The sequence below is a fragment of the Oratosquilla oratoria genome, chromosome 1 (assembly GCF_046742065.1).
Source record: "Oratosquilla oratoria isolate Oo_2021 chromosome 1, ASM4674206v1, whole genome shotgun sequence".
Taxonomy (NCBI): domain Eukaryota; kingdom Metazoa; phylum Arthropoda; class Malacostraca; order Stomatopoda; family Squillidae; genus Oratosquilla; species Oratosquilla oratoria.
This window is the reverse complement of record NC_134777.1, coordinates 42,887,962-42,908,110: the sequence shown is the minus strand read 5'-3', so window position 1 is coordinate 42,908,110 and position 20,149 is coordinate 42,887,962. Positions and strand designations below refer to the sequence as shown.

Sequence of the window (20,149 nt, the reverse complement as noted above, 5' to 3'; positions counted from 1 at the left end):
ATTTTTCCTTGTTGGTACTAACTGGACGAAATGGATGGTGTCTCTTGGTGGATGTAAAAAGCTCTCCTGTGTACAGATGCCCACCTGTCAAGATACCATGTCCTTGTGCAGGGAAGGAAGTTCAATGTCACGCCTTAAGTCCGGGTAGATAGCATCTTATCTTAACTCTTTGAGGGGTTGGAATACACACACACACACACACACACACACACACACACACACACACACACACACACACACACACACACACACACACACACATATATATATATGTATATATATATATATATATATATATATATATATATATATATGGATAAGTATTTTAGACAAATTATTTGGATGATGGAGAAAATAAACACAGGGGAAGGCTCGGAACCCTAAACACTCTAACGTTTCGTTCGCGTAGAACTTCTTCAGAGAGTATATGTAGAACTGCAATTGAAGTTTATGTACTAAATCTAATTACCTTTTCGGACACTTGGGAAAGGTCGTTTTTCTGGCGTGTTTTAGAATTAAAATACTAGTTTCTTTAGCTAAATTGATAAACCCTCCTCGATGATTCGATGAATTGTTAGTTGAAATATATGCTGATTCAACAATTCTTCTAGTGAATTTATCAAAACCTTTATGTAGCACTTCAGCTTCTCTCCAGTTTGGTAAATGATCGAATTTTTCCGCATGAACTACTAAAGAATTAGATGTCCTATGTGCTTTTATGTCGTTTTTATGTTCATAAATTCTTTTTTCTAATCCTCTTGACGATTCGCCAAAATAAGCCATTGAGCAACTATTGCACGGGATTTTGTATACGACGCTGTTTTCGGAATTGGTTCTCTTTTCGGAAGTCTTTATTAAATCACCTATCCTCTTGTTAGTTATTTTATCGCTAGGACTTAAATTCGACACTGGTATTAACACAAGGGGATTCACAGATTTTATTACGAGAAACTATAGATGGAGTGACAACGATATTGAAAAAGGATTCAAACAGGGGATTGTTACATGTTACCAAGCGTTAGCCATTAAAAACGAATGCGTCATCCCCAGAAGATTCAAGAAAGCTTTAATAAATCTAGGCTTAGACAAAGACATAGTAATCACCAATGCAGATAAAGGAGGTGGTATCGTGATTTTATCAAAAGAGGACTATATCAGTAAAATGTTAGAGCTCTTAGATGACGACAATACTTATCGCAAAAAACATATAGGTTTCGCAACGAATGAAGCAGGTATATTAAAAAAACATGCCAGAAAAAATCTTAATAAAATTGAAAAAGGAAAGAAATTAATGGGACTTCTGGAGGAATACCCCAATCCTCCCAGAATGTGCGGTATTCCAAAAATTCACAAACCCAACGTTCCAATGCGACCCATAACTTCAGGGGTTGGCAGTGCACCCCACAGACTAGCGAAATGCCTAGCCAAACCGTTATTACAGGCAATGGGATCGATCAGCAATACACATTTGAAAAATTCTAACGATCTTTTGACAAGACTAAAAGATTTAGATTCCAGGGGAAAAAGTTAGTAAGCTATGATGTAAAGGCGTTATATACAAATGTTTCCACTGACGGTGCGTTAGAAGCAATAAAGAGAGTAATAAAAGATATGAACGATACTGACCTACCCATAAGAAAACAAGATTATATAGAATTGATAGATTTATGCGTAAATTTCGGTGCGTTTACTTTTAATGGTGACGAATATGAACAACATAGAGGTCTTGCTATGGGTAGTCCTTTAAGTGCAGTGATGGCCTCTCTATACATGGAGTTATTAGAAAAAGAAAACTTTATCAGAATCAATGGTAGGGGATCACACTGGTTTAGATATGTAGACGACGTCCTCGCAATCATCCCCGAAAACAACAATGTAAATAATAAAGTGAGAATGCTTAACGCGGTCAACAGCGATATTCAATTCACCGTAGAAGAGGAACAAAACGGACAATTGCCCTTCCTAGATACGTTAATACGACGAGTGGGAAAAACTGTAACTTTCTCAGTATACAGAAAGGAAACAAACAAAGAGGATTTAGTACATTACTTCTCCGCACATGATGATAGGACAAAGAGTGGTATAGTAATAGGATTTTTTCTCAGGGCACTACGAATCTGTAGTAATGAATACCTAGAAGGCGAATTTGATTACATTATGAAAACCTTTGACAAACTTGGATATCCAGAGGGAATGTTGAAAAGAACAAAAAGAAAAGCAATAAATATTCACAATCGCGGAAAGAAAGAGAGAAATGATAAAAATAATACAAATTTTATATCAGTACCTGGCTCAGAAACGACACCAATAATAGACAAATATTTAACAAAATCAGGTATAAACATAGCTAAAATAACTAACAAGAGGATAGGTGATTTAATAAAGACTTCCGAAAAGAGAACCAATTCCGAAAACAGCGTCGTATACAAAATCCCGTGCAATAGTTGCTCAATGGCTTATTTTGGCGAATCGTCAAGAGGATTAGAAAAAAGAATTTATGAACATAAAAACGACATAAAAGCACATAGGACATCTAATTCTTTAGTAGTTCATGCGGAAAAATTCGATCATTTACCAAACTGGAGAGAAGCTGAAGTGCTACATAAAGGTTTTGATAAATTCACTAGAAGAATTGTTGAATCAGCATATATTTCAACTAACAATTCATCGAATCATCGAGGAGGGTTTATCAATTTAGCTAAAGAAACTAGTATTTTAATTCTAAAACACGCCAGAAAAACGACCTTTCCCAAGTGTCCGAAAAGGTAATTAGATTTAGTACATAAACTTCAATTGCAGTTCTACATATACTCTCTGAAGAAGTTCTACGCGAACGAAACGTTAGAGTGCTTAGGGTTCCGAGCCTTCCCCTGTGTTTATGTTCTCCATCATCCAAATATATATATATATATATATATATATATATATATATATATATTATTCTATACACACACACACACACACACACACACACACACACACACACACATATATATATATATATACACTATAAACCCACTATCGGAGAGATAATATCGGAAGTACAGGAAAACTGTATATTTCGACTACTATCTGTAGTCCTCTTCAGCAGAATAGTTACAAGAAATAAGAGTACAAGTATATATGAGGTAGTGAGGGGTACAGAAAAGGGATGATTAGCAGTCAACAAATTAATGTCAAGAACGGTCGGACAAAATACCACCAACTGTCCTTCCTTGATTTAACTATATCAAGGGCATGTAACCTGAGTCCCCACACTTTCCCCATTCCCTTTTCTGTACCCCTCACTACCTCATATATACTTGTACTCTTACTTCTTGTAACTATTCTGCTGAAGAGGACTACAGATAGTAATCGAAATATACAGTTTTCCTGTACTTCCGATATTATCTCTCCGATAGTGGGTTTATAGTGAACATTTACAAATGTGTCATAACATACCAGTTTCCATATATATACATATATATATATATATATATATATATATATATATATATATATACATACAGTATATGCATATATAGTATATATATAATATATATATACATATATATATATATATATACATATATATATGTATATATATATGTATGTATGTATATATGTTACAGTAAGAACACGTACCTAGGGATTACGCGTAATCCCTGAATGTTTCAGTGAATACGCGTAATCCCCGTTTCACTAACCTAACCTAACCTTAGGTTAGGTTAGGTTAGGTTAGGTTAGTGAAACGGGGATTACGCGTATTCACTGAAACATTCAGGGATTACGCGTAATCCCTAGGTACGTGTTCTTACTGTAACATATAGACACTATTAGACAATGGAGCGCTGAAGAATTGATTTCGAGTCAAATTGTGTAAAAGTACTCAGTTAAACAGTAACGTAGCCGAATGGCCGTAATGTGAAAGACAATTATTTTGAATATGAATATTGATTATACATAAGTTCTTCTATTTAAGGCAAAACTGTCCAGTATTAACTTTGTAATTATAAGTTATGATCGTTTGTATCAGTACATGATTGAATTTACCAATTGAATATTCCTCGAGCCTTATTTACCTGTGATTATATGAGTTCATGATTACTGCATGGTGACAGATGCATACTATTACTGCACAATATTGTTTTCATAACCACTCATTATATTTTGTAACTAATATAAATATATTCTGCTAAACATAGAAACCCAATAAAATGTAACAGTAAAATATATAATCTACTACACACAAAAATCCAAAATCATGTAGTATCTGACTATGCAGGCCTTGATTGATGTAAGCGTTACTTTCTGTTATATTTGAAGCGCCCTGTCCGGTCGCATACTTCTCCCCTCCTCCCACACCAGAGATCTGTGGATTCACCGATGGTACTGAATCACACTGCATTTCCATACTTATAGAGTGCGTGACACACGTTTTGTCAGGAAAAGCATCATGTGAGGACGAAGGCTATATTGTTACCACATTTCGTACCTGAAAAGCTCGAATGAGCGAAACGTTGCATCAATAAATATGGTACTCGCATGGTGCTTCACCTGACTTCTCTGTCGGCAGTTGCTTTCCTGTTTCACGCTCTAACTACATGGGCGCGATGCTTGACTTGTGAGGAACCCTCTTAGATAATTTTTTCTAACTGCCACAGGACGATTTTATTTCCCTGAAGTTCACTTCCCTCCTCGTTAGGGTTAATTGAGAATATAGTCATACGTCTGCATTCGTGTGCACGTGCATCTGACGGTCCGGCGCGCTCCATGTCAGTCTCCCCTAACGTATGTGCACAACAGGGCTGCACGTGGGTGTCTCTGTTACGATCACATGCACATAACACATGTGCATAAGTATGCATGATGTGTGTCTCATCGACTGATGCATGGAGGACACGATCAATTACAAACAATAGCGCTCATGCAAGTCCTGGCTTGTTACACTGCACCTGGACCTACGCGTGAGTCTCTCGGCTTCGTCTCCTCCGACAGCCTTACCTAGACAAACGACCACCGCGGACCCTCCCGTCTTATCCTGCCTTGGACCACCCTTCCTTCTGTACCACAGCTGATTTTTTCCCATGTCTGTTTTTGTTCACCTCCAGTCCACGGATATCAAGATGCCTAGAATCTTAGTTATTTCCTGGGCCATGTCAACATCAGTGAATAGTCGCACTTCACGAAACTTGATTGCTCTTGTTGATTTCGATTTTGCCGACGTGGTGTCATACTTCGTCGCTCGTTATTTACCATACTCATCTGTGCTTGCAGGCCAGTTATGAGATGCTATCATTTCATTGCAGTGAGTGGCCAAGGTATTTTTAAGGAGCGAAGAAGAGGAAGCAAAGTCAGCCTTTGGGTCACTGTTGGTAACTTCTTTCGCGTTCGGCTTCAACGTCAAATGGCGCATCGCTCGCAGGACTTCGAGGTGGGCGGATGAGGGGCACACAGGCGAACACACCCAACCGCACGTGTTCTTGCATACCCCATCCTCCCCCTCCCCCCCACTCGTGTGTGCTTGCTCACATAAGTGTTGTGGAACTGAGGGAATCTATTACTACCCTGCATTTATTCTTATTACAAATAGAAGCAGGACTTACTTTGAAGTAATTTCAATGGGGATCACGTTTCCATTGGCCATATGGGTACTCGCCTTGACGTTTACCGCAAACAGAATTCTGTGTGGTGTGTGTGTGTGTGTGTGTGTATGTGTGTGTGTGTGTGTGTGTGTGTGTGTGTGTGTGTGTGTGTGTGTGTGTGTGTGTGTGTGTGTGTCCACGGAAGCGTGTTTCTATTTGTGTGGGTATATGTGTGTTGACATATAATCTGTTTGTCTTGTTTAGAGGTTGCAATATTTAATTCCTGTGTATTCATGTGTGGGTTTACGATTCGGTTTTTTTTTATATATTTAGTTGCTGTTGGGGCATCCTACTCCCCCTTCTCTCTCTCTCTCTCTATCTATCTATCTAACTATTTATCTATCTCTCATTCTCTCTCTCTCTATCTCTCAGTCTCTCTCTCTCTCTCTCTCTCTCTATCTCTCTCTATCTATCTCTCTCTCCCCTCACGACTTGTACCTTCTTCATTCTGGTTACCTACAGAAGTATATGCATATGTATTTCTATGTAACATATCTATGAATAGTTTAAACGAGATGTGAACAAGTAGATAATGTATCTTCATTTATTTCCTAGTATTAGCCCCATCCCACCGTTGGTCTTTTAGTCTGTAGCCTATTGTCCACAGTTATTTGGGCCAAATTCGTAGAACACCTTCTTCCCGCTGTCATATTAAATCCCAGTAAACAGTGTGTTGAGGTGATTATGTGTGTTGGTATGGGCATGTGGATGTGTATGTACTTATGCATATTAGAAAATGTGTTTTTTCATGTTTCTTTTTTCTTGTGTGGCTATTATGTGAATGTTCATACCTATACGCGTGTGCGTGTTTGTATCCCTCTCTGGGATGGTTTCCGTAACTAAATTACGGTGAAAGTGGGTGTTGAGCCTCGAGGGTTCAATTCAGGATTGCCGGCCTATCCCCAGGGGATGGTACAGCCTCTGTACCCCACTACGGTGGCTTATTCTGACTTGGTTAGTTTGTATGGAAGGAATTAAATGCATGTGAAGTGTCCTATGTAAGTGTAGGGAGGAAGAATGTACACCAAAATTCGAGGCAGCTTATGACACTCAGAGGTGGGGTGGTAACACCAACAAAAGCTGGTGGGTGAGGAGCCTACGCCAGGAGGCGCGTAGCTGCGGCCGGAGTCGTCACCCTAGGGGCTTGGAATGTTGGGATAGGTAACAGTCAATGCTGGGAATCGAAGAGGAGTTCGAGATTCCAACCCATGACCAAGCAGGTGCGAGACCAACACGCTTTCGATTACGCCAACTGCGAACAATAAGACGATAAGTGATGGTCTTGCGAGACAATGACGATGTGGCAGGTCAAGTCTCGGGCTCACATTCTAAACTAAGTTCAAAATGGCCCAACGCAGGACCGGCCTATTCCTGAGAGAATGATATAGTCTTTATACCTTATGACGGTAACTTAATACGGCTTGATGTATGTACATTATGGTAAGGAGTGTATGTAGATTGTGTGTGTGTGTGTGTGTGTGTGTGTGTGCGTGTTTTTACCTTTTTGTATCTTACGAGAAGGGAAGCTATGCTCGTGGTGTCCTGTCTTTGTATCTCGCAGTGTCTAGTTTGCTCTTGAATTCGTGTATGGTTTTTGCACACATTAATGTTTTGTCTAGTTTGTTCCAGATGTCTACCACTCTGTGTGAAAAACTGTTTTTTCCGGTCTCTTCTATAACTATCCTTTTTTTTTTTTTTTTTTTTTTTTTCTCATGTCCTCTTGTGTTTCTCTTGTCCCACTTTAGTAAGTCCTCTATCAAGGACTTCCGTGCCCTTCATGATTTTGTATATGGTCAGTAGGTCGTCTCTTTCTCTTCTTTGTTCAAAAGTCAGTAATTTCAGTTTAGCCAGTCTCTCCTCATATGACAGGTTTGAAAGTGCTGGGGCCATTTTCATGGTTGCTCTCTGGATTCTTTCAATTTTCTTTATATTCTTTTTGATACTAGGTGACCATAGTGTCGCAGTAGACTCTAGTCTAGGCCATATTAGTGTGACTAATATTTTTTTTAACCATTTCTTCGTCTAAATAGTTAATAGCCACCTTTATTGATCTAAGCAAATTGTAGGATTCTCCAACAATTTTGTTTATTTGTTTATCAGAGGACAAGTCATCTGAGATAATTACTCCTAGGTCTTTTTTCAGATCCCACTTTCTTCACTTCCTTTGTTCCAATTGTAAATTGTCCTTATATCTTTTTTTTTTTTTTTTTTTTTTTACCTTTTCCGAACTCCATTATGCTACATTTCTTAATGTTGAAGTCTACTTTCCATTTCTGACTAAATTTCCAAAACTTCTTTAGGTCATTTTGTAGCGATTCACAATCCCTGTCGGTTTTCATTTTCTTCAACAATTTAGCATCGTCTGCAAAGAAACTCATGTAACATTCCACATCTTCATCCATGTCATTCACATAAATAGCGAACATTATTGGAGGCAATACTGATCCCTGTGGGACTCCACTAATCACCTCCTCCCAACTTGAACACTTTTCTCTGAGCACTACTCTCATTCTTCTACCATGCAGGAAACCTTCCATCCAGTTTAGTAGGTTACCTTGTATCCCTCCTATGTTTTCCATTTTTTTTTTTTTTTTTTTTTTTTATATATAATTTTGTGTGGTACTTTGTCGGAGGCTTTTTGTAAGTCTAGGAAAGCACACTCGGCCCATCCACCCCTTTCTTGTATTATATCTATTAGTCTTGAGTAGAAACGGATTAAATTTGTAGCACATGATCTTCACTGTCCGAATCCAAATTGTCTCGAGTTTATTATATTGTTTTCTTCCAGGTGTTTTATCGATCTATTCTTGATATTTTTTTCACATATTTTGGCTACAGTACTTGTAAGGGAGACCGGCCTGTATTTTGTTGGTTCTTCTTTGTTTCCTCATTTATATATTGGTACAATGTTGGCATTTTCCAGTCCTTTGGTATTTTTCCTTCTTTGAGTGAGCAACTTATTATGTTATATATTTTGCCCATTGATTCTTCCTTACATTCTTTTATTATCCAATTTGTAATTCCGTTTGGGCCATGTGATATCCTAACGTCAAGGTTCGTTAATTGCTCCATTATTTCTTTTAGTGTTATTGTTGTTTCCCTCTTGGGGGAGATCGCACTAAACCTCTTCGTCTCAGTGCTGTACTTTTTCTCTAATGAAAACCGACTTGAAGTGATTGTTCATGGCTTCAGACATTTCTAGATTCTCTGTATTCTGCATTTCAGTGGTATAGTTTCACAATTTCCTGTTTACTTTTAAGTCTACCATTCACATATCTATAGAATAGTTTGGGTTGATCTTTAAATTTTTCTATGATGTCTTTTTTGTAGTTTATTTTTTCCTCTCTGCTCACTTTTACATATTCATTTCTATAGTTTATATGTATTTACCATTTTCCAGTTTTTATTTCATTTTTTTCTCCAAGCTTTATATCTTCTATCGCCTCACTGCATCTTCTGTTGAACCATCACTTAATATACACCTTTTGTTTCTGTCTTGGTACGTATTTATTGACTCTGTTATAGATTTCCGTCAAGATCAATGTAGAATTATTCCCAATTAGCATTTTGAAAGAATTTCTTAAGTTTCCACAAGTCCGTTTTGTTGTACATCAATCTTCCTTTTCTGTATTTATCATTTCTCTCTATATTTCTTCTCTTAGTTCAACCTCTATTAGTATGTGGTCACCCTTTCCAAATGGTGTCTTGTATTTAATTTTATCCACAATTTCAGTTTCTGTTGTAAATACTAAATCCAGTCTCGACGGTTCTTCATTACTTCTGTATCTGGTATTTTCACTTACCCATTGTTTCATTGTATGTTCTATGGTCATGTCAAGTAGTACATCCCCATAGATCCTCTCCGCCTTTCACTGTCATCCCCTCCCAACAGATTTCTTTCCAGTTAAAACCCCCCATAAGTACCAGGTTACCTCCATCCTTCAGTATCTCATTTAATGAATGCCCTGTATCATCTAATATTTTTTAATGTTCGCTCTCTTTCCAAGATCCCGTTTTAAGGGGGCACATAAATCACCACAAACTTTCTATTTTTCATGCCGCTGTCTTCAACTTTTATCATAATCATTTCCACACTGTTTTTACCCTCAGTAACCTTCGTCACATTTAAGTTTTTCCTGGCCAAACACATGATTCCTCCCTGTTTCTCGTTTCTGTTTTTGTTCCAATAAATGTATAACCCATGTCCAACACTATTAGGCGGTAGTGGACCCCTTAATTTCGTCTCCACAATTCTCATTATATCTGGTTTTTCTTCTGACTGGTAGTCATTTAGTTCATTCAATCCTGACATTAATCTATAGGCCTTTTTTCATTTTTTCCTTCTCCATCCTGTTTTCTGTTCCTTTTGTTTCGCTTACCTTGATGTATGTGTGTGTTTGTTTGTTTGTGTGTGTGTGTGTGTGTGTGTGTGTGTGTGTGTGTGTGTGTGATTTACCACGGTCTTGGATCATATGTTGGACTTACGATCGACAGCTATTACCCTCTCTGTGTAGAGCGCATGACCGTATGAATATTTTTTGACCTTCTATACAGATGCACGTGCACACACACACACACACACACACACACACACACACACACACACACACACACAACTCTTTGCAAACAGAACAGGGTGCCGGCTTGCAGTGTTACAATGCTTTTCAGTCTTGTGCAGGGGCGGAAATCAAAGCCGTTTAGTCAGCAGGCGAGCTCGGTACTACTTTGCCAGCATGCCTGCACGAGCGTGTCTGTAAAATAAGTTTATTGCCATTATCTACAGATACAAGCATATAAAGACATAACAATAACACAGAGCATGGTACGGTCTGTCGAGTCGTAACTCCTAAAAGATGTTTAGATACAATATCAAATTGTGTCAAGATGAACAGGCAAATGAAAGCATTGCTTAATGAGTATAGATTTTCAGTCAAGGCATATGGGTAAACTTAACAAAACACAAAATGTTAGTCAGAATACAGAAGGTACACTACCACCACAACAATTACAACGAAAAAATTATTATCAAATTCCTGACGTAATAAGAGTGCATCTAAATATGTACATGTAACAAATAGATTTTAACTTCTTATTAGATTTGGTTAAATTACCTCCTTTAAACAGAACTTTTATATCCCGAGGCAGTCTATTAAAAAGTTCTGGACCAAAAATGATAATACTATTTTTAAGTGGCTTAGCCCTGAATACAGGTAAAGAAATGTCTGTGTCATTACTATTAGTATTACGAAAACGCTCTCTAAATTTGAACATTGGATTGACTTAGCCTATTAGCGCAATGGACTAAGTCACTGACACTTTGTCACGTCCGAGCTGACTTTGAGTTCTCGGCTCACCCACGTTTCAATTTCCAACATATGCTTCCTTCGAGCTCCTCGTCAATCTCGCTGCGATGCGATGGAATTAAAAGTTATCTGTGGTTGAAAAGCTGTTAATATATATACATATATATATATATATATATATATATATATATATATATATATTTTTATGATGATGGAGAACATAAACACAGGGGAAGGCTCGGAACCCTATGCACTCTAACGTTCAGAGAGTGTATGTAGAACTGCAATTGGAGTTTATGTACTAAATCTAATTATCTTTTCGGACACTTGGGAAAGGTCGTTTTTCTGGCGTGTTTTAGAATTAAAATACTAGTTTCTTTAGCTAAATTGATAAACCCTCCTCGATGATTCGATGAATTATTAGTAGAAATATATACTGATTCAACAATTCTTCTAGTGAATTTATCAAAACCTTTATGTAGCACTTCAGCTTCTCTCCAGTTTGGTAAATGATCGAATTTTTCCGCATGAACTACTAAAGAATTAGATGTCCTATGTGCTTTTATGTCGTTTTTATGTTCATAAATTCTTTTTTCTAATCCTCTTGACGATTCGCCATAATAAGCCATTGAGCAACTATTACACGGGATTTTGTATACGACGCTGTTTTCGGAATTGGTTCTCTTTTCAGAAGTCTTTATTAAATCACCTATCCTCTTGTTAGTTATTTTAGCTATGTTTATACCCGATTTTGTTAAATATTTGTCTATTATTGGTGACGTTTCTGAGCCAGGTATTGATATAAAAAAGTTAGTAAGCTATGATGTCAAGGCGTTATATACAAATATTTCCACTAACGGTGCGTTAGAAGCAGAGAGTAATAAAACACGCCAGAAAAACGACCTTTCCCAAGTGTCCGAAAAGATAATTAGATTTAGTACATAAACTCCAATTGCAGTTCTACATACACTCTCTGAAGAAGTTCTACGCGAACGAAACGTTAGAGTGCATAGGGTTCCGAGCCTTCCCCTGTGTTTATGTTCTCCATCATCCAAATAATTTGTCTAAAATACTTATCAATATATATATATATATATATATATATATAATATACATACATATATATATATACATATAAATATATACAATTCAGTAATAGATCAATTATTTTTATTTAATAGTATAGAATTGTCTTGAAATAGAAAATTAAATTTATGGAATTTATATTGTGGCAATAATCAAACAATCGTTTGAATACTGCTGTATTAAAACATTGGTAATTTTTCTTACGCGCGAAAATTATTCTCACCATTTGGTCGATAGCTACACTTTTCGCTGTGATGGAGTGGAATACTGAAGTTATCCATGCTAAGTTATTTGGGATAAAATATTTGAGACAGTGGCATAGGCATTAGCTCTGCCAGTGAGGTTCCTCATTCTGGATAGAGGGTGGGGCTTGCTGTAGTTCCTTTTACGTGATTGGTGGGAATTTCTCTACACGGTAAGGCTGAACTTACGTGTAACCACTTATTAGGACGAACGAATGTAAAAGTTGGACTCCAAGCTCATCGACGAATAGTGTAAGCACCTTTACATAGAGCAAGTCACCCGGCATGATAAGCCGAGTATCAATCGAGCTCCTTTTGTACGAAGGTAATTTTTGCTGCAAGGAGGAAGGCTGGCGCGCGCGTGTCATAGCGCCATTTAGGAAGACCCCATGTTCTCTTTGGGTCACTTCCTTACGCATAAGATCGGGAACCTCCGGGTAAGGAGCCATCTCCTTCCGTATCGAGTGTCTTTATTTATTTATCTGTTTGTGCATTTGTTTATTGATATTATTATTGTCTATTTAATCGTTTATCTTATTTTGTTTGTTTATTTGTTTTTCAATTTTTATTTCTTAATGATTAATTGATCAATTTATCTATTATTTTCGTTTATTTATATATACTAATTTATTTTGTATTCATTTATTTACATGTTTATCATTTATTAATTTGTATATATAGTTTTTCTTTCTGGGGTATTGGGTATTATTGTAGCGAAGTAGCATGCAGCTGATACTTAGAGGTCTATATGGAGCGCCCCTGCGGACCAGAGCCACACATTATTTTGTCTGTGATAGAGGAAATCTCTGTTCATAGAGAAATTATGACACTTTTATCATACTGTTGTGCTGTCCTCCCACCCCTTGTTACCCTCCTGTACCGTTTCTCTAGATATTAATTTCCTTTTGTCGCCTAACCCTGTGGTGGGGGAAAAGAATGCTACCACCATGTCTTCCCACTTGAGTCGTGCAAGGCGACAAAAAAGGGGACGGGGATAGGACTAAGAATCCTGCTACCTGAAGCCCCAAAGGGGGCATTCCTAAAATAAATAAATAAATAAATAAAAATAAAGGCATAAGAGGATCTAGGAGTTTTCCCATCAGTACCCTAAGGTTTGGGTCTTTTAATGTGCGTGGATGTGATACAGATGAGAGTAAAAGGGAATAGATCGGCAGTATGTTTGTGAGAAGAAAGATGGATATGTTGGCATTGAGTGAAACTAAGTGTTGAAAGGGAGGGGCGAGTGTAGTTGGGAGGTTCTCAGGAGTGAAGAGAGGACGAGGGAGAGAAGGGGTGGCTATACTAATAAGTGAAGAGATAGGTAAGCTTGTAGTGGAAGGGTGGAGTGGAAGTGGGTTTCTTCAAGGTTAATGGGGATTTTAACAAATACTTTCTCTCGATATTTACTAATGAGAGGTTTGATAAAACACCTGACTGCGATTCGATTTTCATTGGGGATGAAGAAAGTAGTTTATCTAATATCAGCTTTAGTAAAGTAGTAGTCAAGCAGATTGAAAGACTTAAAGCTACAAAACCCCCGGGACCAGACGAAAATTTTCCGAGAATGCTTAAGGAGTGTAAATTTGAAATCTGCGACCAATTAACTGAAATATTTAATAAATCGGTAGACACTGGTTTTGTGCCTACTGCTTAGAGGCAGTCAAACGTTGTTCCTCTTTTTAAGAAGGGATGTAGATCGTCTATATGCAACTACAGGCCAATCAGTTTGACATCGGTTATAGGAAAAATGCTTGAATTAATAATAATAAATAGACTCAGAGAACACATCAAAAGACATAATTTACTTCGTGATACATGCATGGTTTCTCCAAGGGTAAGTCATGTGTGACTAATCTTCTATCCTTTTACACTAAGGTATATAAGGCGTCAGATAACAATGATAATTACGGTGCTATTTACCTTGACTTTAGCAAAGCGTTCGATAAGGTGCCACTCTAGAGACTACTAAATAAAATCAAAGCCCATGGCATTGGAGGAAAAGTGTTAGAATAGATTAGAGCTTGGATTAGTAACAGAAAACAGCGTGTCACCATAAATGGAGTAAAATCTAGTTGGGGCAATGTTACCAGTGGGGTCCCCCAGGGCTCGGTTTTGGGTCCCTTGTTGTTCATTATGTACATAAACGACTTAGACGATGGAAAAAATAGTGATGTTAGTAAGTTTGCCGACGACACTAAAATAGGACGCCAGATTAGGTCAGGAGACGACGCAGAGATTCTGCAGGATGATCTTACCAAATTTTCACATGGTCGGTGAAATGGCAAATGAACTTCAATATTTCTAAGTGTAGCGTGTTAAACGTAGGGGTACACAACCCCGAAAATAGATACAGCTTAAATAACACGCTTTTAGAGAAAACTGAGTGCGAGAGAGACTTGGGAATTCTAGTGAGTCCTTAAAACCTTAAAACCAGGAAACAGTGCATTAGCGCCAGGAATAAAGCTAACAGAGCATTAGGTTTCATTGCTAGGACGGTAACGAATAGAAATGCAGAGGTAATTATCAAACTCTATCTAGCGATAGTTAGATCCATCCTTGACTATGCGGTACAGCTTTGGTCTCCGTCCTACAGAATGGACATCAGTTCCCTAGAATCAGTACAGAGAAGAATGACCAAAATGATACATGGACTCAGAAATTTGCCTCACGAAGAGAGGCGGCACCTTAACTTACATTCTCTAGAAAGACGCAGGATGCGGGGTGATCTAATAGTGGTGTTCAAGTGGATCAAAGGCTTTAAAAAGGGCGATGCAAACAAGGTCATCATATTAAAACAACAGGGTAGGACTCGCAGTAATGGATTTAAACTGGACAAATTTAGATTTAAGAAGGAAATAGGCAAAAAATGGTTTACTAATAGGGTGGCCGATAAATGGAATAGACTTAGTAACCATGTAGTAAGCGCTGAAACTATCAGTTGTTTTAAGAAATGATTAGACAACTTTATGGATGGTGATGACAGGTGGTGATGGATACGGAGGTGCCTAGTGTAGCCCTTATGGTCTCTTGCAGTCTCCTTCATTCTTATGTTCTTATGCTCTTTTCAAAGTATATTGTGTCGCACCATCTTGAACGATTTAAGTTGTGTTTTTATGGGTTATTTTTATTTTTGATATTTGTTCTTATTGGCTAGGTTATGACTTGGTGTATGCTATCATTTAGATACTCAGTTTTAGGTGTGCATTGAAAAAAACAGTTGCTTTCTGTGCATGGATATCTTTAAGTACTGTGATTTATTATTATTATATTTTTTCCAATGACGATAGCATATGATTTCATTGCCTTTGTCTGCCGAGCACAGTTGCCATTCAATAACGTCATGCAACCTATTGACTTTGTTATGTGACAATAGCATGCATTACCACGCATGCCCTGTTCATTATTGGGATGCTTGATAATAATTTTTCTCACTTAACATTTTCTTCCTTCGGGTAATTGTTGTATTCTTTTAACTATAAATGCATGAATCTGAATATTCTTATTTTGCAAAAGTGATTTTACTGATCTTGTATATAAAAGTTCTTTTGATTAATTGGTGATATGTCTCGCCTGTGATTTATTTCATAGCCTGTGAGAATCCGCAACTAACTGCAAGATCCTTCCTCCTCCTCCTCCTCCTCCTCTTCACCATCATCATCCACCCCTTTCCTTCCGGGATGACCAGCATGTTAAAGCAAAAGGGGCTTCCACGAATCGTCGATGCTAAGGGTAAAGCAACAATAACAAAGACATTGTTTTCTCTAGTCTTCCCTCTCCCCCCTCCATACCTGAAATGAAAATGAACCCCGGGAGACTGCTATAACGGTGTAAGTGCATTGTGCATTTTAACACAGTCTCTGCATGGCGAAAAAATCGAGGGTAAGTAATAGTCACTCGCTGTTTTGCAAGGATTTCCTAACATTCTATCTCTGGTGCTCGCACTTCCTAAAATTTGTTTCTTTGGACCTGTTATGAAAATTGGTTTTGACTACAATATCAAATATATTTCATCTCAAGTCAGACAGAAGTTATATCCTGATCCCGATCCTGAGATTTTGTCTACGTAATCATATGCAATGATAAAAATGACTACAAGTGAATTCAATATGAAACAGTATATACACATTAGTGTTTCCTATGCATCCTTGGTCAGGGGTGGGCAACCCTTAACACGAATTTTCTCCAGGTTCACCTAAGAAAATTACTAAGTAAATGTCTCCAACTTCTTCGCTAATTTTGTCTATTTCAGTCGAATAAAATATACATATACAATATATATATATATATATATATATATATATACATACACACACACACCCATATATAGTATATGCTTCTAGAAACGATCAATTCTAAGCTTTGATATTCCTCCTGTGCAGTTGTTCCATCATTACCAGAGGGCCAAACGCTCCTTTGCCATTATTTTATATTTTCTTTCATGAATCGTAAAACAAAAAGTATCGAATGAAATACAAATTCAGTTAAATGAATGCTCAAACTTCAATATAAGCTAAATTCAAATGACACACAACAAGGGGCTGTGATAATTATAGTAATTATTTGGTTTTCAGTGACCACATTCAATATCATATGATTTACAGTAATCACACTTGAAACACCCTTGAATTTATTGCTTCTGAGTTATTCTATTTTGTATTTTTTTTTATTCATTGTTATCTATATATACACATATATATGTGTACACACACACACATATGTATATATATATATATATATATATATATATATATATATATATATATATCTTGGTGTAGCTAGGTAGAATATCTTCATGTAGGCAGACGAGGTTGTAGGATATTGAAGATTAATTTTTTATAAGTTTCTTCCATATATTCTCTTTACGACGTACAGCTGACTTATCTTGTTCAATAAGTTTGTGCAGTAATTCTCTAATTGTGGCCGACGTTTCGGAACTGTCTTGCTCCATCTTCAAGGACGAATGCTATGGGCTTTGGGCTACCTAGGACAGACCACCCGCTCGTTCGGGATCGGTGTGTGTGGGAAGAGAAAAATGTCTGTAAGAAAATTAAAAGATAGTAGTGTATAAAAGAGGGCTATTGCCAGTAAGCGTTTTTGCATGGGTGATAAACTAAGGGGGGATTGATGGTGGTGGCTCGGGAAAAATGAGCAGGGAACTTAGACGGCGGCGCCGACGCCTGGGATTAGAATCACCAAAAGTTAAGAAAATGCTAGGAGGCGTGCTTCTACCAACCACGCTATCGAGATTAGAACGGCAGTTAGCAGTCGACTTGATTCCTGCGGGTGTAGATTAACCCCGAGGTTGAAGGATTTTATAGCCTCGATAGCGTGGTTGGTAGAAGCATAGACTTGCTAACGTACAAGCCCTCGGTTCGAGTCCTGGGACAACTGTCGGAAATTATGTGATATATATATATATATATATATATATATATATATATATATATGTGTGTGTGTGTGTGTGTGTGTGTGTGTGTGTGTGTGTGTGTAATATACGTATATGTATATATATCATATATATATGTATATATATATATGTACATAATATTATATATATATATATATATATATATATATGTATATATATACACATGCGGAAAAACCACCAAGGAAAAAGATAAACTGATGACCAAGCGCTTTCGTCTATTCAAACATCTTCAGGGTACATAGAAATGAAAAAAGGACACAAGAATATATACACTGAGTATAAGGTCAGGAAGGGAACCGGAAAGGTTGTGAGGCTCTATTGTCAACTTGACCCGTTCGCGGCAGCGGACGTTTGGGCCACTACCTTTTTCACAATAAAATTGTCCAGTTTGTACATACTATGACTTAATTTTAAGTTATTGGTTTTCCGCATATATAGAATCACGAGTTTATGTGATTTCTCATGATATATATACATGGGAATTGCAGTTTCCTTCCGATTTCCTTAGTGGGTACCAGCAAAATTTGTGGATCACGTGTTGTTTAGTGATCTTTCTGCATATATATATATATATATATATATATATATATATATATATATATATATATATATATATCAGTATTTAAAGGATACGAAACAATTTTATCTTCACAAAATTTTTGGTTGGAATGTGAGAAATTGTTGTATTAGATATTTGGCCGAATTTGGCGCGCACATTTAAAAAGGTTGCCCATCCTTCTCTTGGAGAATCAATGCTCTTTACGCTTTATTATTGATTGATACGCCTTAGATTACCGGTAGCGTTTTAGAAGTATCCAAAGATATATACCAGAGTTCTCAGGATTCTGGAGAGGCTTTCGGAAAGGATTTTTTGTTCTGAATGTAAGAGACCGTAATTCTAGCGATTGCGAATAGAGAGCGCTGAGGTCTAAATGATAAACTGCCAAGATGGAGGCATTACCGTAGAGTATAGTTTGAAATAACACAGATTCTATAAGACCTAAATACATTAGACTTGCAGTGTAGCTTGCTTTCATTCTAGATAACTCCCAATGATCCTGATCTTTACGCGTCTACTTATTCCAGAAGGACTCCACGGCCGTTCCCTATCCGAGCCCGTCCGCCAGACGATTGCCATGAAGGCGAGACTACCCAAGAAGTCCTTTATTTATGTCTTCACCAGTCTCATCGTTCTGCTTCTCCTCTACAGTTTTGGACTGAGTCTTCTCGGTGAGGTCCAACCCATGTGTTGCCATGTTTGTCTCTCTGTTTGCCTGCACATCAGGAAGTAGCCTATTGTAGAGACTGTGTTAACGGATGTTGTTGGTGAAAGGATAAGGGAAATGTTGAAAGATTACAGAAAGGATTAATATCCCTGGATAGTCATATGTTTGTCAGAGAGGGGATGATTGTGATGGGTGTGTGTTAGGTAGTTGCAAGATAATTCAGATTTCTGAGGGTTGTCATGAACATTTGCTCACACAAGGTTTCATATACCCAGTATATTTTCCTATTACTTTTATTTCAAATGTGTGAGTGTAGATATAAAGATGATTACATGTCAATGGAAACTGCGTGTATGTCACTGTTGCCGCTCGGCGTTGCCACCTTCATAAAAAATAGGACTAACTTGATGTGCATTGAAAGGGATTATGAATGTGTTTATATGTTCGTGGAAATGAGCATCTGTGACTCTGTTATAATATAAGGGTAAATCTGCCCCAAAATTATTAATTCTCACGTGTGATCTAACGACACAGTTTTGTCCACCGCTCTCCTGCAGACACCAGCGGGCCTTCAAGAATATTGCCGTTGAGGGGCTCCATGACCGGCGCCATCGACTACTCCATCCCAACGCCAGTTCCCGCCCGGAAACCCAAGTTGGTGCTACTTCTTAGTTCCTATGGCCGAAGTGGATCAAGCTTCATGGCCGAAATCCTGCAGTCTGAACAAAGCAATCTTTATTTCTTCGAGCCTTTGAAAATGCTTCGGGAGCGTGGCATCGTTTTGACGGACGACAACATCATCGGCCTCTTGAAGAACCTTTGGAACTGTCAGATTTACCCGGACTTCATGTCATGGATTGAAGAGCAGAAACGCCCGACTCTTTTTGTAAGGCACAAGAGCTTCCAAACATGTAAGGACTGCCTCCACCAGACTCACCTTGAGAAGGCGTGCCAGCAAGAGACATACATCATTACGAAGACCATTCGAATGCGCCTCAAATCCACCAAAGAACTTGTGTCGGACCCAACAATGGACATTAAAGTGATTCACTTAGTCCGGGACCCGAGGGCCTCCGACATGTCAATGGTACACCTCAAGTGGAACACGAATTCAACGAAATTCTGTCCATTGGCTACAGAGGTGGGTTTTGTGATCTAGAGTGTGCTCTTTTTTATATTCTTATTATAATTTTATTATAGTTTTTATTATACTGTAGTATAGTTATGCTTTACAAGGGAA

The 20,149-nt window shown here is 37.7% G+C and overlaps 1 protein-coding gene across 6 annotated transcripts in view; it reads left to right on the top strand.

The window, feature by feature from the left end:
* The window catches only part of LOC143017416 (carbohydrate sulfotransferase 1-like), an 89,579-nt gene that overhangs the window by 62,257 nt on the left and 7,173 nt on the right, over positions 1-20,149 (top strand). For 2 of the 6 annotated variants that reach the window (XM_076199449.1, XM_076192414.1), the window contains exons 2-3: positions 18,770-18,913; positions 19,467-20,050. In XM_076199449.1, coding sequence (XP_076055564.1) covers positions 18,820-18,913; positions 19,467-20,050 — 678 coding nt within the window. In that variant the 5' untranslated portion in view covers positions 18,770-18,819. The other 4 variants (XM_076206607.1, XM_076179222.1, XM_076185463.1 and 1 more) reach the window with 3 other exon arrangements.